This window comes from Rhinolophus hipposideros, assembly GCF_964194185.1.
Source record: "Rhinolophus hipposideros genome assembly, chromosome: 13".
In the NCBI taxonomy this organism is placed as follows: domain Eukaryota; kingdom Metazoa; phylum Chordata; class Mammalia; order Chiroptera; family Rhinolophidae; genus Rhinolophus; species Rhinolophus hipposideros.
In genome coordinates this window covers 6380807-6394938 of record NC_138059.1, presented here as the reverse complement: position 1 = coordinate 6394938, position 14132 = coordinate 6380807, and the positions used below count along the sequence as shown (strand labels likewise).

The window sequence follows — 14132 nt, the reverse complement described above, 5'->3', positions numbered from 1 at the left end:
GTGGACAAATAAGTGGTCTGTCACCCTGACTATGAAATCAACACCAGGCTGGTCACGACGGGATTCAGAGCAAGGGGCTTGAGACCAGACAGGCATGGGTCTTGAGCTCCTGAAGGTGAATGCAGGGCTGTGTGTACAGTTGTTCAGGTTGTGCATTGAACAACCTTAGAATGTATCTTTCATATCGTCTTTGGTGTCTACTCAACTTTTAAACCAACCTGGAGTTGCCCTGTTTGAAGGCAAGACAGCATGGAAGATTTTCTAAGAAGAATGTCCACAACCCCTAAAATGGAAAGCCACCCAGTTTAAAGACTGAGGCAGGGCTGAGCTGGCTGTGAGGGTGCTAAGTAATTTCAGAGACAAGCCATGCTAAGAAGGACTTATTTTAGGTTGTGAGCAGGACGATGCAAGATGGCAGTGCTTGTGTGTTCCAAGCTAAACGAAGGAGGGTTCTTTTTGCAGAGGAAAAAGCAAACAAAGAAAAGAATCCCACAGGTCTGCCACCAGGGTCTGCTGACCTCCGAACCTTCCCTGCAGGACTCCAGCTGTGGCAGACCCTGCAGACCCAAGCCCAGTTCCAGCTCCAGCTCCCGCCGGGGAAGATGTGCAGTGCTGACTACGCAGGTTTGCTGCGGGCTTTCCAGGTCTTCATATCAGACGAGCTCACGGCCCGTGGCTTCTGCCACATCCAGGTACGTGCCTGGCCTTCCCTGCAGTGGGGGTTGGGACTGAGCTCAGGGTCACCGTGTCAGAGAACCTCAGGGCGCTGGTGAACCTACAGTTCGGCTCTCACTTATTTCACCAGTGGGCGCACTGAGGCCCAGAATGAGAAAGGGATTCAGCCAAAGCTAATGATGTAGGGACAGATGTGGGACCCGAACCCCTCTCGTCACTGGCCATTCTTGCTACAGAACGATGTCAAGTCGAACGTGAGCTGAACGCTGTCGGGTGCTGGGTATTGTGCAACCCTCGGCACCGATTGGCTCGTGCAATCTTCACCGGGGCCCCAGGGACCCCATGAGGGGAGTGAATACTAGAGGGTTTAAATAACTGACCAGAGTCACACAGCTGGAGAATGGCAGCACCCAGCTGTGGTTTGAGGACAGAACTGTGTTCACCACGAAATACCACCACCACCCATGGAGACAGAGCCTGGGAGCGTGGGCGACAGGAGGGCTGAGAGACCATGGCGCACTCTGAGCCCCATGCCAGGTGTGGTCCTCAGCGGACCCGACAGGAGGCGTCTGGGTCTTCCCCGCAGGAAAAATAGTACACGGCAACTGGAAGGATGCAGAGCCATAAATAACGGATATCAGAGTTTTCAGCTGTATGACAGGCAATGGTGAGCTGAAGTCGCGAGGATTCTCAGAGGGAGTCGTTAGAAGTCACTCATTCCGGTTAGGCCTGTTCTGCTCAAAGTTTGCTCCCTTAGCAGAGCTACTCATTTTTAGTGTCTCATGGCAAACGCCCATTTTCACAAACCCAGATACAGAGAGTGCTGTTGATTCTAAAACAAATAGAAACATATATTGTCCCCTTTTATCCAAAGAAGTGCACTCAACAACAAACAGCATCAGCAATATCTATTAATTCCTGAGCTGCTGGCGCCATGTGAGAAGCTGCGCGTTCCTTATCTCTGATTATTTCAGCACCCTGCTCAATGGGTGTCATTGGCCCTCAATTTATAACAGAATTAACTCAAGCCCATAGAGAGGAAGTTGCCCAAGATTTCGCATAGTTCAAGTAAGTCCAGCTCCATCGAGACACTTTCTTTACACCAAATTTGAGGCAGAAGGACGTGGGACACAGCGGGGAGGCAGAGGCCACAGGGTCGGGTAACAGCGAATGCATGCTGGAGAAAGAGAAGCACCAAGGAGGAGTACGGTTTGGGCTCGAGAGATTGGGTGAAAACATGGTGCTGCCATTTCCTGAGATGGAGAATGAGGGGTGAAATATTCCTGAATGCCCAGACCTGAGATAGAACCCTGCTAAAGACACATGGGGCAGAAGGCAGTCTGCACAGAGACTGGAGGTGGGGGCGTCCAGGAGATGGTGTCAGGATATGACCATGAGACACAGCCTCTAAGGTCAGGAGTGGGTCTTATTCAGACGCTGGAGATGATACACAAGCTTTCGAGTCAGATGGAACTGGGTTCAAGCCTTGGCTCCACAACTTCCTACCAGTGTGACCTGGGCCTTTCGCAGCCTTGCTGAGCCTCATGTCAACCATCTGTGCAATGGGCCCACTAAGCACCTACCCTGGAGGGTTGGATTAAGTGAGACAATACATTCATCCAAAGCGCTTGCTCCTTACACTCTGCTGAGAGGTTAAGGTCATAGGGTCTGCATCCCGGCTCCACCATTTGCTGGCTCTGTGATCTATGGCAATTCCTCAGCCTCTCTGAGGCTAATTTCCCATCTGTAATGGTAGTAATGATAGTCCTGACTCCATCGCTTTGTTTTAGAGCCTAAATTAGCTCTGTTGTGTGAAGCGCTTCACATAGGACCCGACTAATGCACAATGTGAAACCTTGCGCCATATTGCCTTCTAAGAATGCTAAGTGCTGCACCCTTGGAACAGTTCCCACTGTGGGAACGGGGGGCAGAGTGTTCCTTCCAAGGACAGGGGACGCAGTGTGGAGCCTCCTGGGTCCCGCTTGCAGGTCACCCTGCGGTCACATCCTCCAACGGTAACACAAGCCAATTTTGGCACCTGGTGTGGGCTCCACAAAGCTGGCTCCCTACTCTGTGTTCTAGAACTGAGGGTGTCTGTCTCTGTAGGTGACCACTTTTGGGACCTCCATTTCCATTCCCGTCTGCGACGACTCCACGGTGCAGGTGGAGTGTCTGACCCCCGAGCGTTTGGGAGTGAATGTCACGTGGAAACTGCAGCTTGAGGAGGCCCCACCGGCCGCTCTTCCTGATTTGCATGATGTTGGTACGTTTCCCTGCACTGCTGCCTTAAAGAAGGCGACTGTGCAGGCTCTCTGAGTCTCCGTTTCCCCACCTGTCAAATGGAGCTAGTGAAGCCATAATGCCTTCCTACGAAGGTCTCCTGAGAGAATTACGTACCTGGCCTGCGGCAGGAGCTAAGTATTAAAAAAATATGTAAAAATCAATCAGAATTCTGTTCAATAGCTTATTAGAGTTAAATAATATCACCTGATTGTGTTTTGGAGAACAGTTTCTAATTCTTCTCTTGATTTTCTGGGCACAGAGGGGGACATAGGTGTGAAGAAGGGGTGAGTGGGGTGGGTGAAGGAGTTTCTGTTGCTTTATAATGTACGTCCTGCCCACTTCCAATTATAAAACTTCTCAGACCACTCACACTATTTAAACCCAATACTATACTATCTAAAACAGGACAGTTATGGTATGGAGATAATAGAAAGATCTAAGGAGAAGCAGAGTGGATTTTCTGATCACCCAGGAGTCAGGACTGGCTGGAGCTTGACCTTTGCTCTATGAGGGAAACTTCTGGAAAATGCGGCCAGGAGGGAGACTGCATCTCTGCCGTTCTGCCATCCTCGTGGCAATGATCACACCCCCTCACAGCATATGAATTAGGGGTCCCTTTTGTCATCCTCTGGAAAGAGCCCGGATAGTTTGGGTTTGCTGGAGGCTGCACACGGAGGAGATGCGTATTCCTGCCGTCAGTGGTGACACTGAGGCTTCAGGCCCCGGCTGGATTTATGGTACCTGAATGTTCCTTGTGAGCTGGGATCCGTCCCAGCTCCAGACGTGGTGCTCCTCTGCTCGCTTCCTAGGAAACATTCATATCTGGTCGGCTGCAATGGCGGCCTTCTGGGTGTTTAGCTGGGCACGGGTGGGAGGCCGCATGGCCTCCTGGAGGCTCTGTCATGCGTTCTCTCTCACAGTCCTCACCATCTGCAAGAGAGCCATTTCCATGTTGCATGTGGGACAACTGAGGCCCAGCGATGGCGGCTTGCCAAACTCTGAGCCAGTCGTGTATCCAGATAGTATACCTGAGATTAGCGGGGGAAGTCATGATATCCTGAGCCAGTGGGGATGACACTGAGTGCCACAGAAAGGGTAGGAGCCAGAAACCTGGGTAGGATTCGTAGTTTGCTTCTGCCACCTGTGTGACCTTGGGCCGATCAGTCCCCTTCTCTGGGCCCCGGTTTTTCCCTCTGTACAAGGAGACACTGAATAATGCCTGTGTCTCTTTTTGGCATGGAAGTTCTGGGTGGCTCTGCCCCTGGGTCCTCCCTGGTCCTTGCAGAGAACAGTGAGGTGACACTCTTGTCTCATCCCGTGTCTTACAGAGGAGGCCCTCGTGGGCAAGGATCTTGTTGGGCGCTTCGCAGATCTGATCCAAAGTGGAGCTTTCCAGCTTCATCTGGATTCCAACACGTTCCCAGCGGACACCTCCATCCACTTCCTCCAAGGAGATGGCTTTGGCACCTCTCCCAGGACACGATTTGGGTGCTTGGAAGGATTCCACCCGGCCACCAGCGATGCAAATCAGGACCCCCTGGGGTGCGGTAGGTCCACCCTCCTTCTTGGACTGCTGTTGTTGAGCTGTGTCAGGCTGCAGGAAAAGGCCCCCAGGGCTCAGAGAGCGCGTGCTCTGGCAGAGAGTAGAGAATCGTTCATTTATTTATTCAACAAAAGTTTGCAGTCATCCTCTCTGCATGGGCAGATAGCCATCACTCATTAGCTAGTAGCTGAAGCTAGAGGTGTAGGTGACATGACAGAAGGAAGAACCCTGACGAATGGAGCCATCCCTTCCTCTGAGTTATGGACAAGCTTGGACCCTGGGCCTGGGCCGCACTGTCTTTGTGGAGAAGGCTGATGTCCATGCCGTGTGCTCCATGACATTTCTTAGTCTGGTTACAGCAATGTGTTACTCACCACCAATGAGTAACCATCCCCCAATGGCCACAGACCAGCCCAGGACTTGACCCCTCAGGGGAAGTGATCCTTGAAGAGGTTGACGGGAGCTGTTCTTGGCCTTGTACTTAGGTAGCCTTGGAAGCCGTTCTCACTAGCATGCAGCTGCAAATTCCTTGAATGGAAGCTGTGTGAATTTCCTGTTGCTACCACAAATCACCACAAACTTAGTGGCTTAAAACAACACACATGTGTTATTTTATAGTTCTGCAGGTTTGAATTATGATATAGGTCTCACTGGGCTAAAATCAAGGTGTCAGCTGGGATACATTTCGACCAGAGGCCCTAGGCAGGAATCTGTGGCCTCGACGTTTTCAGCTTCTAAATGTTGCCCACATTTCTTGGCTCATGGCTTCCTTTCTTGACCTTCAAAGCCAGCAGTGTCATGGCTCTCTGGCCATTATTCTGTAGTCACAGCTCCTTGGAGTCTGTCGTTCACTTCTAAGAATGCTTGTGATTAAACGCAGCTGGATAACGCAGGACACACTCTCTATTTTAAGGTCCGTTGATTAGCGACCTTAGTGCCGTGTGCTGCCATCATTTCCCTTTGCCATGTAATCTAACATGTTCACAGGTCCCAGGGATTAGGACGTAGACATCTTTGGGGGCCATTGTTCTGTCTGCTGCTGAAACTTCCGGGGTCTCATGATGCAAAGCCCTCCTTTTGTGTGGCATGAAACAGAGGCATGTTTACTGAGCTGAAGAAGGAAGAAGATGTTTTCAGTTATTTATTTTTCCATTATTTATATTGGTTGCAACACAAAAGCGACACGGCCTTTCCTTTCGTGAAATTCGTGCCAAGTTCTAAACTCCACGTTGAACTTAAGCTGCAGCTAAATCTTAATACAGAAACTAGAAACACAACCACTTCCCACTGATATTGTCAGAGGAGTTTACAGTTTAAATGCACCTTCACAAATATTTAGCCCTCACAGCGGCCCCCTGGGGCAGGTGAGTTCTCCATTTGACAGACGAAGAGGTTGGGACTCACGTAAAATGAGCTCGTGCTTCCATAGTGCCCAGAGCAGGGTTGACTCAAAGGTCAGGTTCACAGAACCACTTATCTGTGGATGAGTAACCCTAGGTCCCCTGGGACCAGAGCTCATGATCTTTCCACCTCACCAGAGCAGCCCAGACAAATGGCAACAGGAGTGGATGGCGCCACCTGCCAGGGCAGGGGAAACAGGGTCACAGTGATAAAGGTGTTTAGAGCACCTGCCACTGTGTTCTCAGACTTATCACAAAAGCCTTGGGCGCCACTGCCAAAGACTGAATTGGGGTGGGGGTGTATGTGGCCAGAGTCTGCTTTTATAGTCACCCCAGGTAGTGCTGACTAGGGGGTCTGGGAGCCCCAATCTGAGTCTCACTGACCTCAGGCGTCCCTCCAGAGAGTGGAGCCAAGAGGTGGAGCAGCAGGTGATGGAGGATGGGTACCAGCTAAGGGCCTGGTCAGAGAACTTGTACTGACTCTGTGCCTGCAAGCATTCCCTGCGGGGTGGGGTCTGGGAGCAAAACTTACAGCTATACTTTCCAGGAGCTCACAGTCTAGCTGGGGGAGAGATAAGTGAAAAGACAGCAAATTATCCTGTGAAAAAGCTCTTTCCATCCCAGTCAGGGCAGTCAGGGAAGGCTTGCTGGGCAGAGGTGGGGGTGGGCATGAGGGGGTTGGGGGCAAAGGCAGGCATGAAGTCTTGAAAGGGGAGCTGAAATTGCTGCTCAGAGAAGAGCAGACAAGAAAGGATGTGCGTGTGTGTTGTGTGCGTGTGTGCACATGTGTTTACGTGTGTGCATGTGTGTGTTTACGTGTGCATGTGTGCACATGTGTGCATGTGCACACACGTTTGTGTGTGTACATGTGTTTGCACATGTGTGCACATGTGCGCACATGTGCATGTGTGTATGTGTGTGTGCGTGTATGCATGCGTGCATGTGTGCATATGTGTGTGGAGGGTGCCACAGTGATGAAGGGCATTCCAGGCGTGGAGATCAGTGTGAAACCAGGGAGTCATGAGGTGTTGTGTCTTTATGGGGACAGTGCACACGGCTTATATGGCTGGAAAATGAGGTGTGTGGGGAACATGGCAGGACATGGGGCCAGAGCGACAGGCAGGGAGAGGCCCTGGGGCCTGGGCTGTTGTGCGGGTGAGTTCGATGAAAGAATTTTAAGTTGGAAAGTGGCAGGACCAGACACGGGGTTGAATCAGACAGGCTAAAGTGTGAGGGACCATTATGCTTCCCCATAGTTATTTTTCTGCAGCAGAAACATGGCTGTCAATGCTGGGGGACCATGGGAACAAGTTGGCACGACGCTAAAGCTTTGTGAATCTTGCAAACTCACATAGGCCCAATGGTTTCCTTTCATGGAGGAGGGAACTGAAGCCAAAGGGGTTTTTCCGTGGTGTCCACAGAGGGAGTTGACTGAAGGATGTGTGCCCAGTCGTTTGCATGGACTCAGGGTCTCTGAGAGGACCCACCTGCCGAGGGAAGGAGGACAGTAATCCAGGCACGATCTCATCCTGACTTACACAAGTGTTCCATAGGTGGTAAAGACTCTTGATGAACAGAAGGCATGTTCCTTGAGCAGAGTCCAGAGGCCTAAAACTTACTGACCTTGCAGCAAAAGTGGGTTCCCAGCTCTTTTCCACTTAACTTGCATCTCAAGCTTGGAGGCAGGGCAGCACAGCCTTGCTGAAAAGGTTTTGTTTTCCTTTAGCAATGAATGTGGAGACCACTTGAAAAAACAGCTACTGTACTGGGGTTAAAATACTCAAGATGATCAACAACCTGACTCATAGAAGTAATGAAACCCAGCTCTCCGAGGCGGGGCATGAATCGCTCAGGGCAGACCAGAAAACACATCGCTCCGTTTCCAGGATGTGTCTTGAGTTTCTGATTTACTCAGAAATGCCAAGTGTGCGTGCCTGCTACAGACGGCAGTTGTTAAGTCAACACTGGTTCCATTCTAGCACGTCCCACACGTCTGCACTTACTGCTGTGCCAAAGGAAGGTGCTTGAATTGGTGGATGGAGAAACGGTTTTGGTTTGGAGAAAATGAGGCTCCGATCCCACCTCAATCACCTTGCTGTTTGCTTGGTGAACCTTGACCTTGAACAAAAGTTTTCTCCAGTCTAGAATGAGATGAGACCTTTCTACCGGGTTGTGAGCTAACAGACGGACACATCTGGCACTATGCTGGGCATATCTTAGAATTTTACGCCCCCACTGCCCCTTGAAGAAAAGCAGGCTAGGGAGTCACGCCTGAATGGCCGGAGGCCCAGTTTTCTCATCTGTGAAATGGGGATACGATATGAACTCATGGGTGTGCTGTGGTAATGTACATGAAACACACTGGGGCCACCGCATAGCAAGTGCTCCCCAGAGTGGGCAGGTTTGCAGCTCCCACCCCCACTGGGCCATAGCTCACTTCTTCTCGGAGTTATTTGGCAAACTCTTGAGGACACAACCCTGAACTAAGAAAGAAACTAACAGGAGCCTCCTTACCCCACCTGCTTCTGCAAACCATCAGAATTCATGGCCAAGTTCCTGCACTTCCCTCAGAGCAAAGCTCCTTACACCCTCACCTAGAGCTCCTACGAGATATACGTCTCTCCAGCTTGGGTTTCTGGTTTCTTGCTCCATATCATAGGGGAGGCACAGAAGATGGGGCTGGGAGTGTCACGATCAGAGGAACAGGAAGCCTGCCATGGGCAGACGGACAGGGGAACAGGGCGGGAAAGAAGGCAGCAAGTGAGGCCTGCAGGGTGCAGGACGGAAGGAGGCCTCACTCTCAGGTCACATGGCATTTCTGAGGGAACAGAAACCCAGCCACCTGACAGGGAGGGTCTCCATCCGTTCTGCGCCCCGGGCGCCTCACTCACTTCACCATAGTCCCACGTCTGAGCAAGGCCGTGAGTGACTGATGGGCCCACCAACAGGAGGAGATACATGAGGCAAGTGACACGGTGCTGCATTGTTGAAATGGCCCCACAGAATGGATGTTGGCTACAAGGAAGGACGCCCTCAAGTGCAAAAATATTATAATTAGCCTTTGTGGAGCACACGTACAAGTTTGGCATTATGATACGTGCTTCTGGACATCATGAATACACTCCAATGAGCTACTAGGCTTAATCCCTGTGTTACAGAGAGAAATGGAACCTCAGAGAAGTCCAAAGTCATTGAGGTGTAGTGGGGAGGGACTTCACCCAGGCCCCCTGACCCCAGCATTCACATCCCCACTGGGCCCCGCCATGTCCTTAACTTTGGGAACTGACCCCATGGTGACCTATGGATGGACCCTCAGCCTTCAGGTTGTCCTTCAGCTTCACCTCATGCCATTCTTTCCTTTGTCTGCTAAGTTCTAGCTTAGTACTTAGCTTTGTTTGACTTTTTTTTTTTCATTCCTTGAATAATCCAAACTCATTCCTACCTCAGGATTTTGGCGCTTGCTAGTTAGTCCCTCTGTCAGGCATTCTCTTCTCCGTGGTCTCTGTCTGGGGTACTTCTCATCATTCAGGTCTCAAGCCTCACTCCCAGGAAGGTCGGCCTCACCAGCCCACCCTCCTCTCCCATCTCTGAAATTCCTGTCCAGCACCCTCTCGTTCCACTAACTGTCAGCTCCTGGACGGCAGGAACCCTGCCCACCTTCCTCACACATATCCTGGGCTCTTGGAGCCTGATGGACAGTGGAGTCTTGACGTGCATTCTTTCAATCAGTGAGCTCTTGGACCGATTGTGGGATTTCGTGTACCTGCTCATTGTGAGGTGGTCACTGTAAAGCCAGTGTCTTATCCTTACCATCATTTATTTCTCTGTTTATCTTTTCTAGTTAAGTGTCCCGAAGGAAGCTATTTTCAGAATGAGCAATGTATTGCTTGTCCTGTTGGATTCTACCAAGAACGAGCAGGGAGCTTGAGCTGTGTCCCATGTCCTGTGGGCAGAACGACCATCTCGGCTGGAGCTTTCAGCCAGACTCACTGTAAGTTCTGCAGGGCCCTGCTTTGAAAAAGAAACCCTATAGTGCAGTGGGGCCAGAGCAGGGCGGCTCAGCCTTGGCACTATTGAAAGTCTGGGACAGATAATTCTTTGTGGGGGCGGTCCCATGGAGGGCAGGATGTTTATTTAGCAGCATCTGGCCTGTACCTATTAGATTCCAGTCTCACACCCCGCCCCCACCAAGTTGTGACAACCAAACATGTGGACGGGATGGGGGCAAAATTGCCCAACGTTGAGAACCACTGGTCCACAGCACAATAATCAAAGGAGCCACTATGTTTGCATGCTTCTCCTCTGGGGGGGATCTAGGCCCCACATTTAACTCGTGTTGTCTCATTTAATCCCCCCTGGTCTTTACCCTCCTAGGTAAATACGATAAGCCTAACTTTTACAGATAAGACTCAGGGAAGTCATGTAGCCAAAGTCACTCAGCTAGTAAGTGACATAGCTGGCCTTTGATCTTGGCATTGGCTGATTCCGAAACTTCAATTTTGGTAAGTCAACCTTATCAGATTGAGAAGTGGAAGATATTTTCCACCTATAGCCATTACCATGGTGTAGCTCATACTCCCTTTGCCCCAAACGTTTGTCAGGACTGTGTGTACCTGTGGCCTTCCCAGATGTCACGTGATTTCCCTTGGCCGGCTTACTTCATAGTCACCTAGGTACTGTTGATTTTTTCCTAGCAAGAACCCAGAACTTTCCTTGTTGTGCCCCTTTTCATGTTCACCTGAAATTGTGTCAACAAGAGGCAAAGTGCTATGGGTATTACTGAAAATCTGAATACTGTCTAGAATTTTAAAATAATTAATCAAAAGACATCAAGTCACCTTCTCTGATAAAGGCAGCTTCCTTGGTCAGGACAGCAGTGGCAGGAGGGTGGTCATTCCAAGAAAGTAAAAGGAAGAGGCATTTTATAGGCCAGGAGTCTGCCATTCCTCCTGGAGAAGACGCACTTCACCGAGAACTAAGGGTGTTCTTGACATCTGGGCAGCACCCGCAGTTTGTACACACTGACCCCGGTCGCTGTGGTCTGAGATGAATTGAAGTGCTGTCACTCAGCCGGAGGAATGCTTTCTTACAGAGGGACTCATGTAAGGTACTGTCCTTGTATATGGAGGGGGCACTACCAAAATGGCAGGGAACAGAGGAAGAGGCTGAGACTCGGCACAAGCCAGACCCGTTTCCATCCCCATCTCTGTGACCTAGGCCAAGTCACCTTCTATTGTGAAAGAAGATAACTCAGAACAGCCAGATGGAAGAGATGCCCAGGGCAGGGTGTGGGGAAAGGGCACGGAGCTTCCAAGCCCTCTCCAGGGGGAGACTGTCCCCCAATGTCCAGGTGGTCACCAACGCGGAATCTCTCTGAACTGTCCTTCTGGGTTTTTATGGCGGCTTCATTACAGAGTTACGGTTGATTAAATCATTGGCCACTGGTGATGGATTCAACCTCCAGCCCCTGTCCCCTTCCAGAGGTCAGGGGATGGGGCTGAAACTTCCAACCCTCTAATCACTTAGCTTCCCCTGGCAACCAGCCCTCATCCCTAAGTGCAGTCCAAAAGCCACCTCATTAACATAATAAAAGACACCATTCTGGCTTTTATCACTTAGGAAATTCCTAAAGTTTTAGGAGCTCTGTGCCAGAAACAGGGACAAAGGGGACGCATGTATTATTTATTATAAATCACAGTATCCCAGGGAGTTGCTTGTATTATGTGTCAGACACTGGGATACAATAGGGAACAAAACCCATGGGGCCCCTGCCTGCTTGGAGCTTGTTCAGTGGAGTGGGAGGCAGACAGGCGTCAACATTCATTCACACAGACAAGTGGGAGAAACAACCAGGCTTCGTGCTGTGGGGAGAGGTGTGGGGATAGATAGGAGAGTGTGCAACGGTGGGAAGTCAGGACATGGGGCTTCCCTGAGGAAACGAGGATTGACATGAAAGCCCATGCATTGGGAAGAGCTAAGGTATTGAGGCATGGGGAGAATGGTGCCCCAGAAGAAGAACCAGCTGAGCTGGGCGTGTGTTTGAGCAAGTGGTGTGAGCGAAGGGGTGGGCGGACGCCCCACAGTGCACGCAGCAGATTGTGGAAGCGCAGGGCGCATGTGCCAAGTTAGATGGGTGGGGCCAGATCACCACCGGGGCCTCGTTGGGCCCAAAGGGAGCCTGGACGTCGTCCTTCGGTCAGGGTGGGGACACTAGCGGTGTTCAGCTAGAGAGGGTCTGGCTCAGTGTGTGACCTGAAGCCTGGGAGCGTGGGAGTCCAGAGGGGAGAGGATCTCAGGGGTATGTCATCCATGGTGGTGTCCTTCTCTTGGTTCCAGGTGTCACTGACTGTCAGAGGAACGAGGTGGGCCTGCAGTGTGACCAGGATGGCCGGTACCGAGCCAGCCAGAGGGACAGGAACAGTGGGAAGGCCTTCTGTGTGGATGGCGAGGGGCAGAGACTGCCGTGGTCGGAGACGGAGGCCCCACTCATGGACGCCCAGTGTCTGAGTATGTGCAGACCCTTCAATGAGCCACATTCCTGCAAAGGGGGCATGTGCTCTCAAGGGCTTTCTAGAAAGGGAGAGACATGCGAGATGCTTTTGTCTCCAACTTTTTATTTTGGGAAGTTTTCATCTCTGTAGGAGCTGAAAGAATAGTAGGATGAACCAATATTGTCATGTAGATCCAACAGTTTTGCTCTTTTGTTCTCTCTCTCTCTTTCTCTCTCATTTTTAATCACTGGAAAGTAAGTTTCAGACACCATGAGACCTCATAAAGACTTCAGGGTGCCAGAGAAATGAATTTTCAAAGTTAATCCACAGGAGCTTCCCTTTTCTGTGTGTGGGCCACTTGCCTCCCAAAAGCTGGTCAGCGTTTCTCCCTCGGTGGGATGTGGTGGAAAGACTTAAGGGCCAGTCCTGGTTCCATAACTCACTTGCTGGGCACCCCAGAGCAAGTTGCTCAACTTCTCTGATCCTCAGCCCCGCAGTGGCCTGCCTCCTGAGACACTGTGAAGGTCAACCCCATCTTATGAAGACAACAAACAGGTCTTCAATGAGCTAATGGGTGGGAAAGTCTCGGGTGAACTGACGAAGGTTCTGCCAGACTGTGTCATGGGAGTGGGTCAGAACCCGTTTAATGTTGCCCTTGGCTGGCTGTGTAGTCTTGAGCAAGTCACGTGCCTTCAGCAGTTTCCTCATCTGTAAAATGGGGATAGTAATGCTGCCTTGTGGGGGAGTGCAGTGCGTAGCAGTGAGGTGCCTATCAGAGGTCATACACTCTCAGAGTGATCAGCAGACTCAGTAACCCCAATTGCCTTGTTTCCTCATCTGTTAAACAAGGAGCAGGCCGAGGCCATCTGCAAGGCCCTTTGAGTCTGCCCTCCTCCGTCTTCAGGAGTCTGCTCCACCTTTCTGCAGACTCGCCTTCCACTGCTGGAGGGCCTGGCTTACCTTTGCACGCTCGAGAGCAAGCCCTGGCTGCCAGAGCCTCTTAGATTTCTGTGTAAGGAGAGAGCCTGACGTACATGGGCTTACTGTGTGCCAGGCCCCGTGCCAGGTGTTTTATATAGCCTATCTTGTTTGAACCTCACAGGGTGCCAAGGGGTAGATATTATCATCCCCAATAATTTAGCTGCGGAAACTAAGGCAAGGGGTCTTTATCTTCACCCCATAGTCAGGATACAACGTACCTAGAAGTTGGACGGGTGTGTGTTTGACTCTCACACCCATTCTTTCCATTACACAGTCTGCTTCTACCTGGATTTATCGGCTTCCTCATTGAACACACCCCTGCATATGCACACTTGCGCACACATAACACACGCACACTTGCACACATAGCTGGCCTGCTCTCTAGGGAAATGGTGCAGCCAATGACATAAAACATCCAAGAAAATTCAAGTGAGAAATTTTCATTTTCTAGTGTTCGGAACAATCATTTCCCTTCTCTAGCAAAGCACTAGTAAATCCCAGGTGTGTGTGTGTGTGTGTGTGTGTGTGTGTGTGTGTCCATGGATAAATTGCAAACCCACCAAAAGTCATTATTTTCCCCCAGCATTCTCTCTGCTGGGAACCTATCGCAATCGGGAGTTAGAGGTGGAAGGTTCTTCAGGAGATCAGGTAGGCAGGTCTTCACTGTCCCTCAAAATTGAGGAAAAAGATGTCCAAGATGGGAAGCCACTTGCCCAAGGGTCCTGGCGGTTCCTCGACATTCTGCGATTGTCACCCAAG

At 50.8% G+C, this 14132-nt stretch overlaps 1 protein-coding gene across 1 annotated transcript in view; it reads left to right on the top strand.

Annotated features, from left to right (window-relative positions):
* TG (thyroglobulin) overlaps positions 1-14132 on the top strand; it is a gene marked incomplete at its 5' end in the record, with an annotated part of 218933 nt that overhangs the window by 32822 nt on the left and 171979 nt on the right. Inside the window, 5 exons of the mRNA XM_081071189.1 lie at positions 538-692; positions 2782-2938; positions 4287-4505; positions 9743-9892; positions 12238-12408. Of these exons, the coding sequence (XP_080927315.1) occupies positions 538-692; positions 2782-2938; positions 4287-4505; positions 9743-9892; positions 12238-12408 (852 nt within the window). The remainder of the gene's footprint in view (positions 1-537; positions 693-2781; positions 2939-4286; positions 4506-9742; positions 9893-12237; positions 12409-14132) is intronic.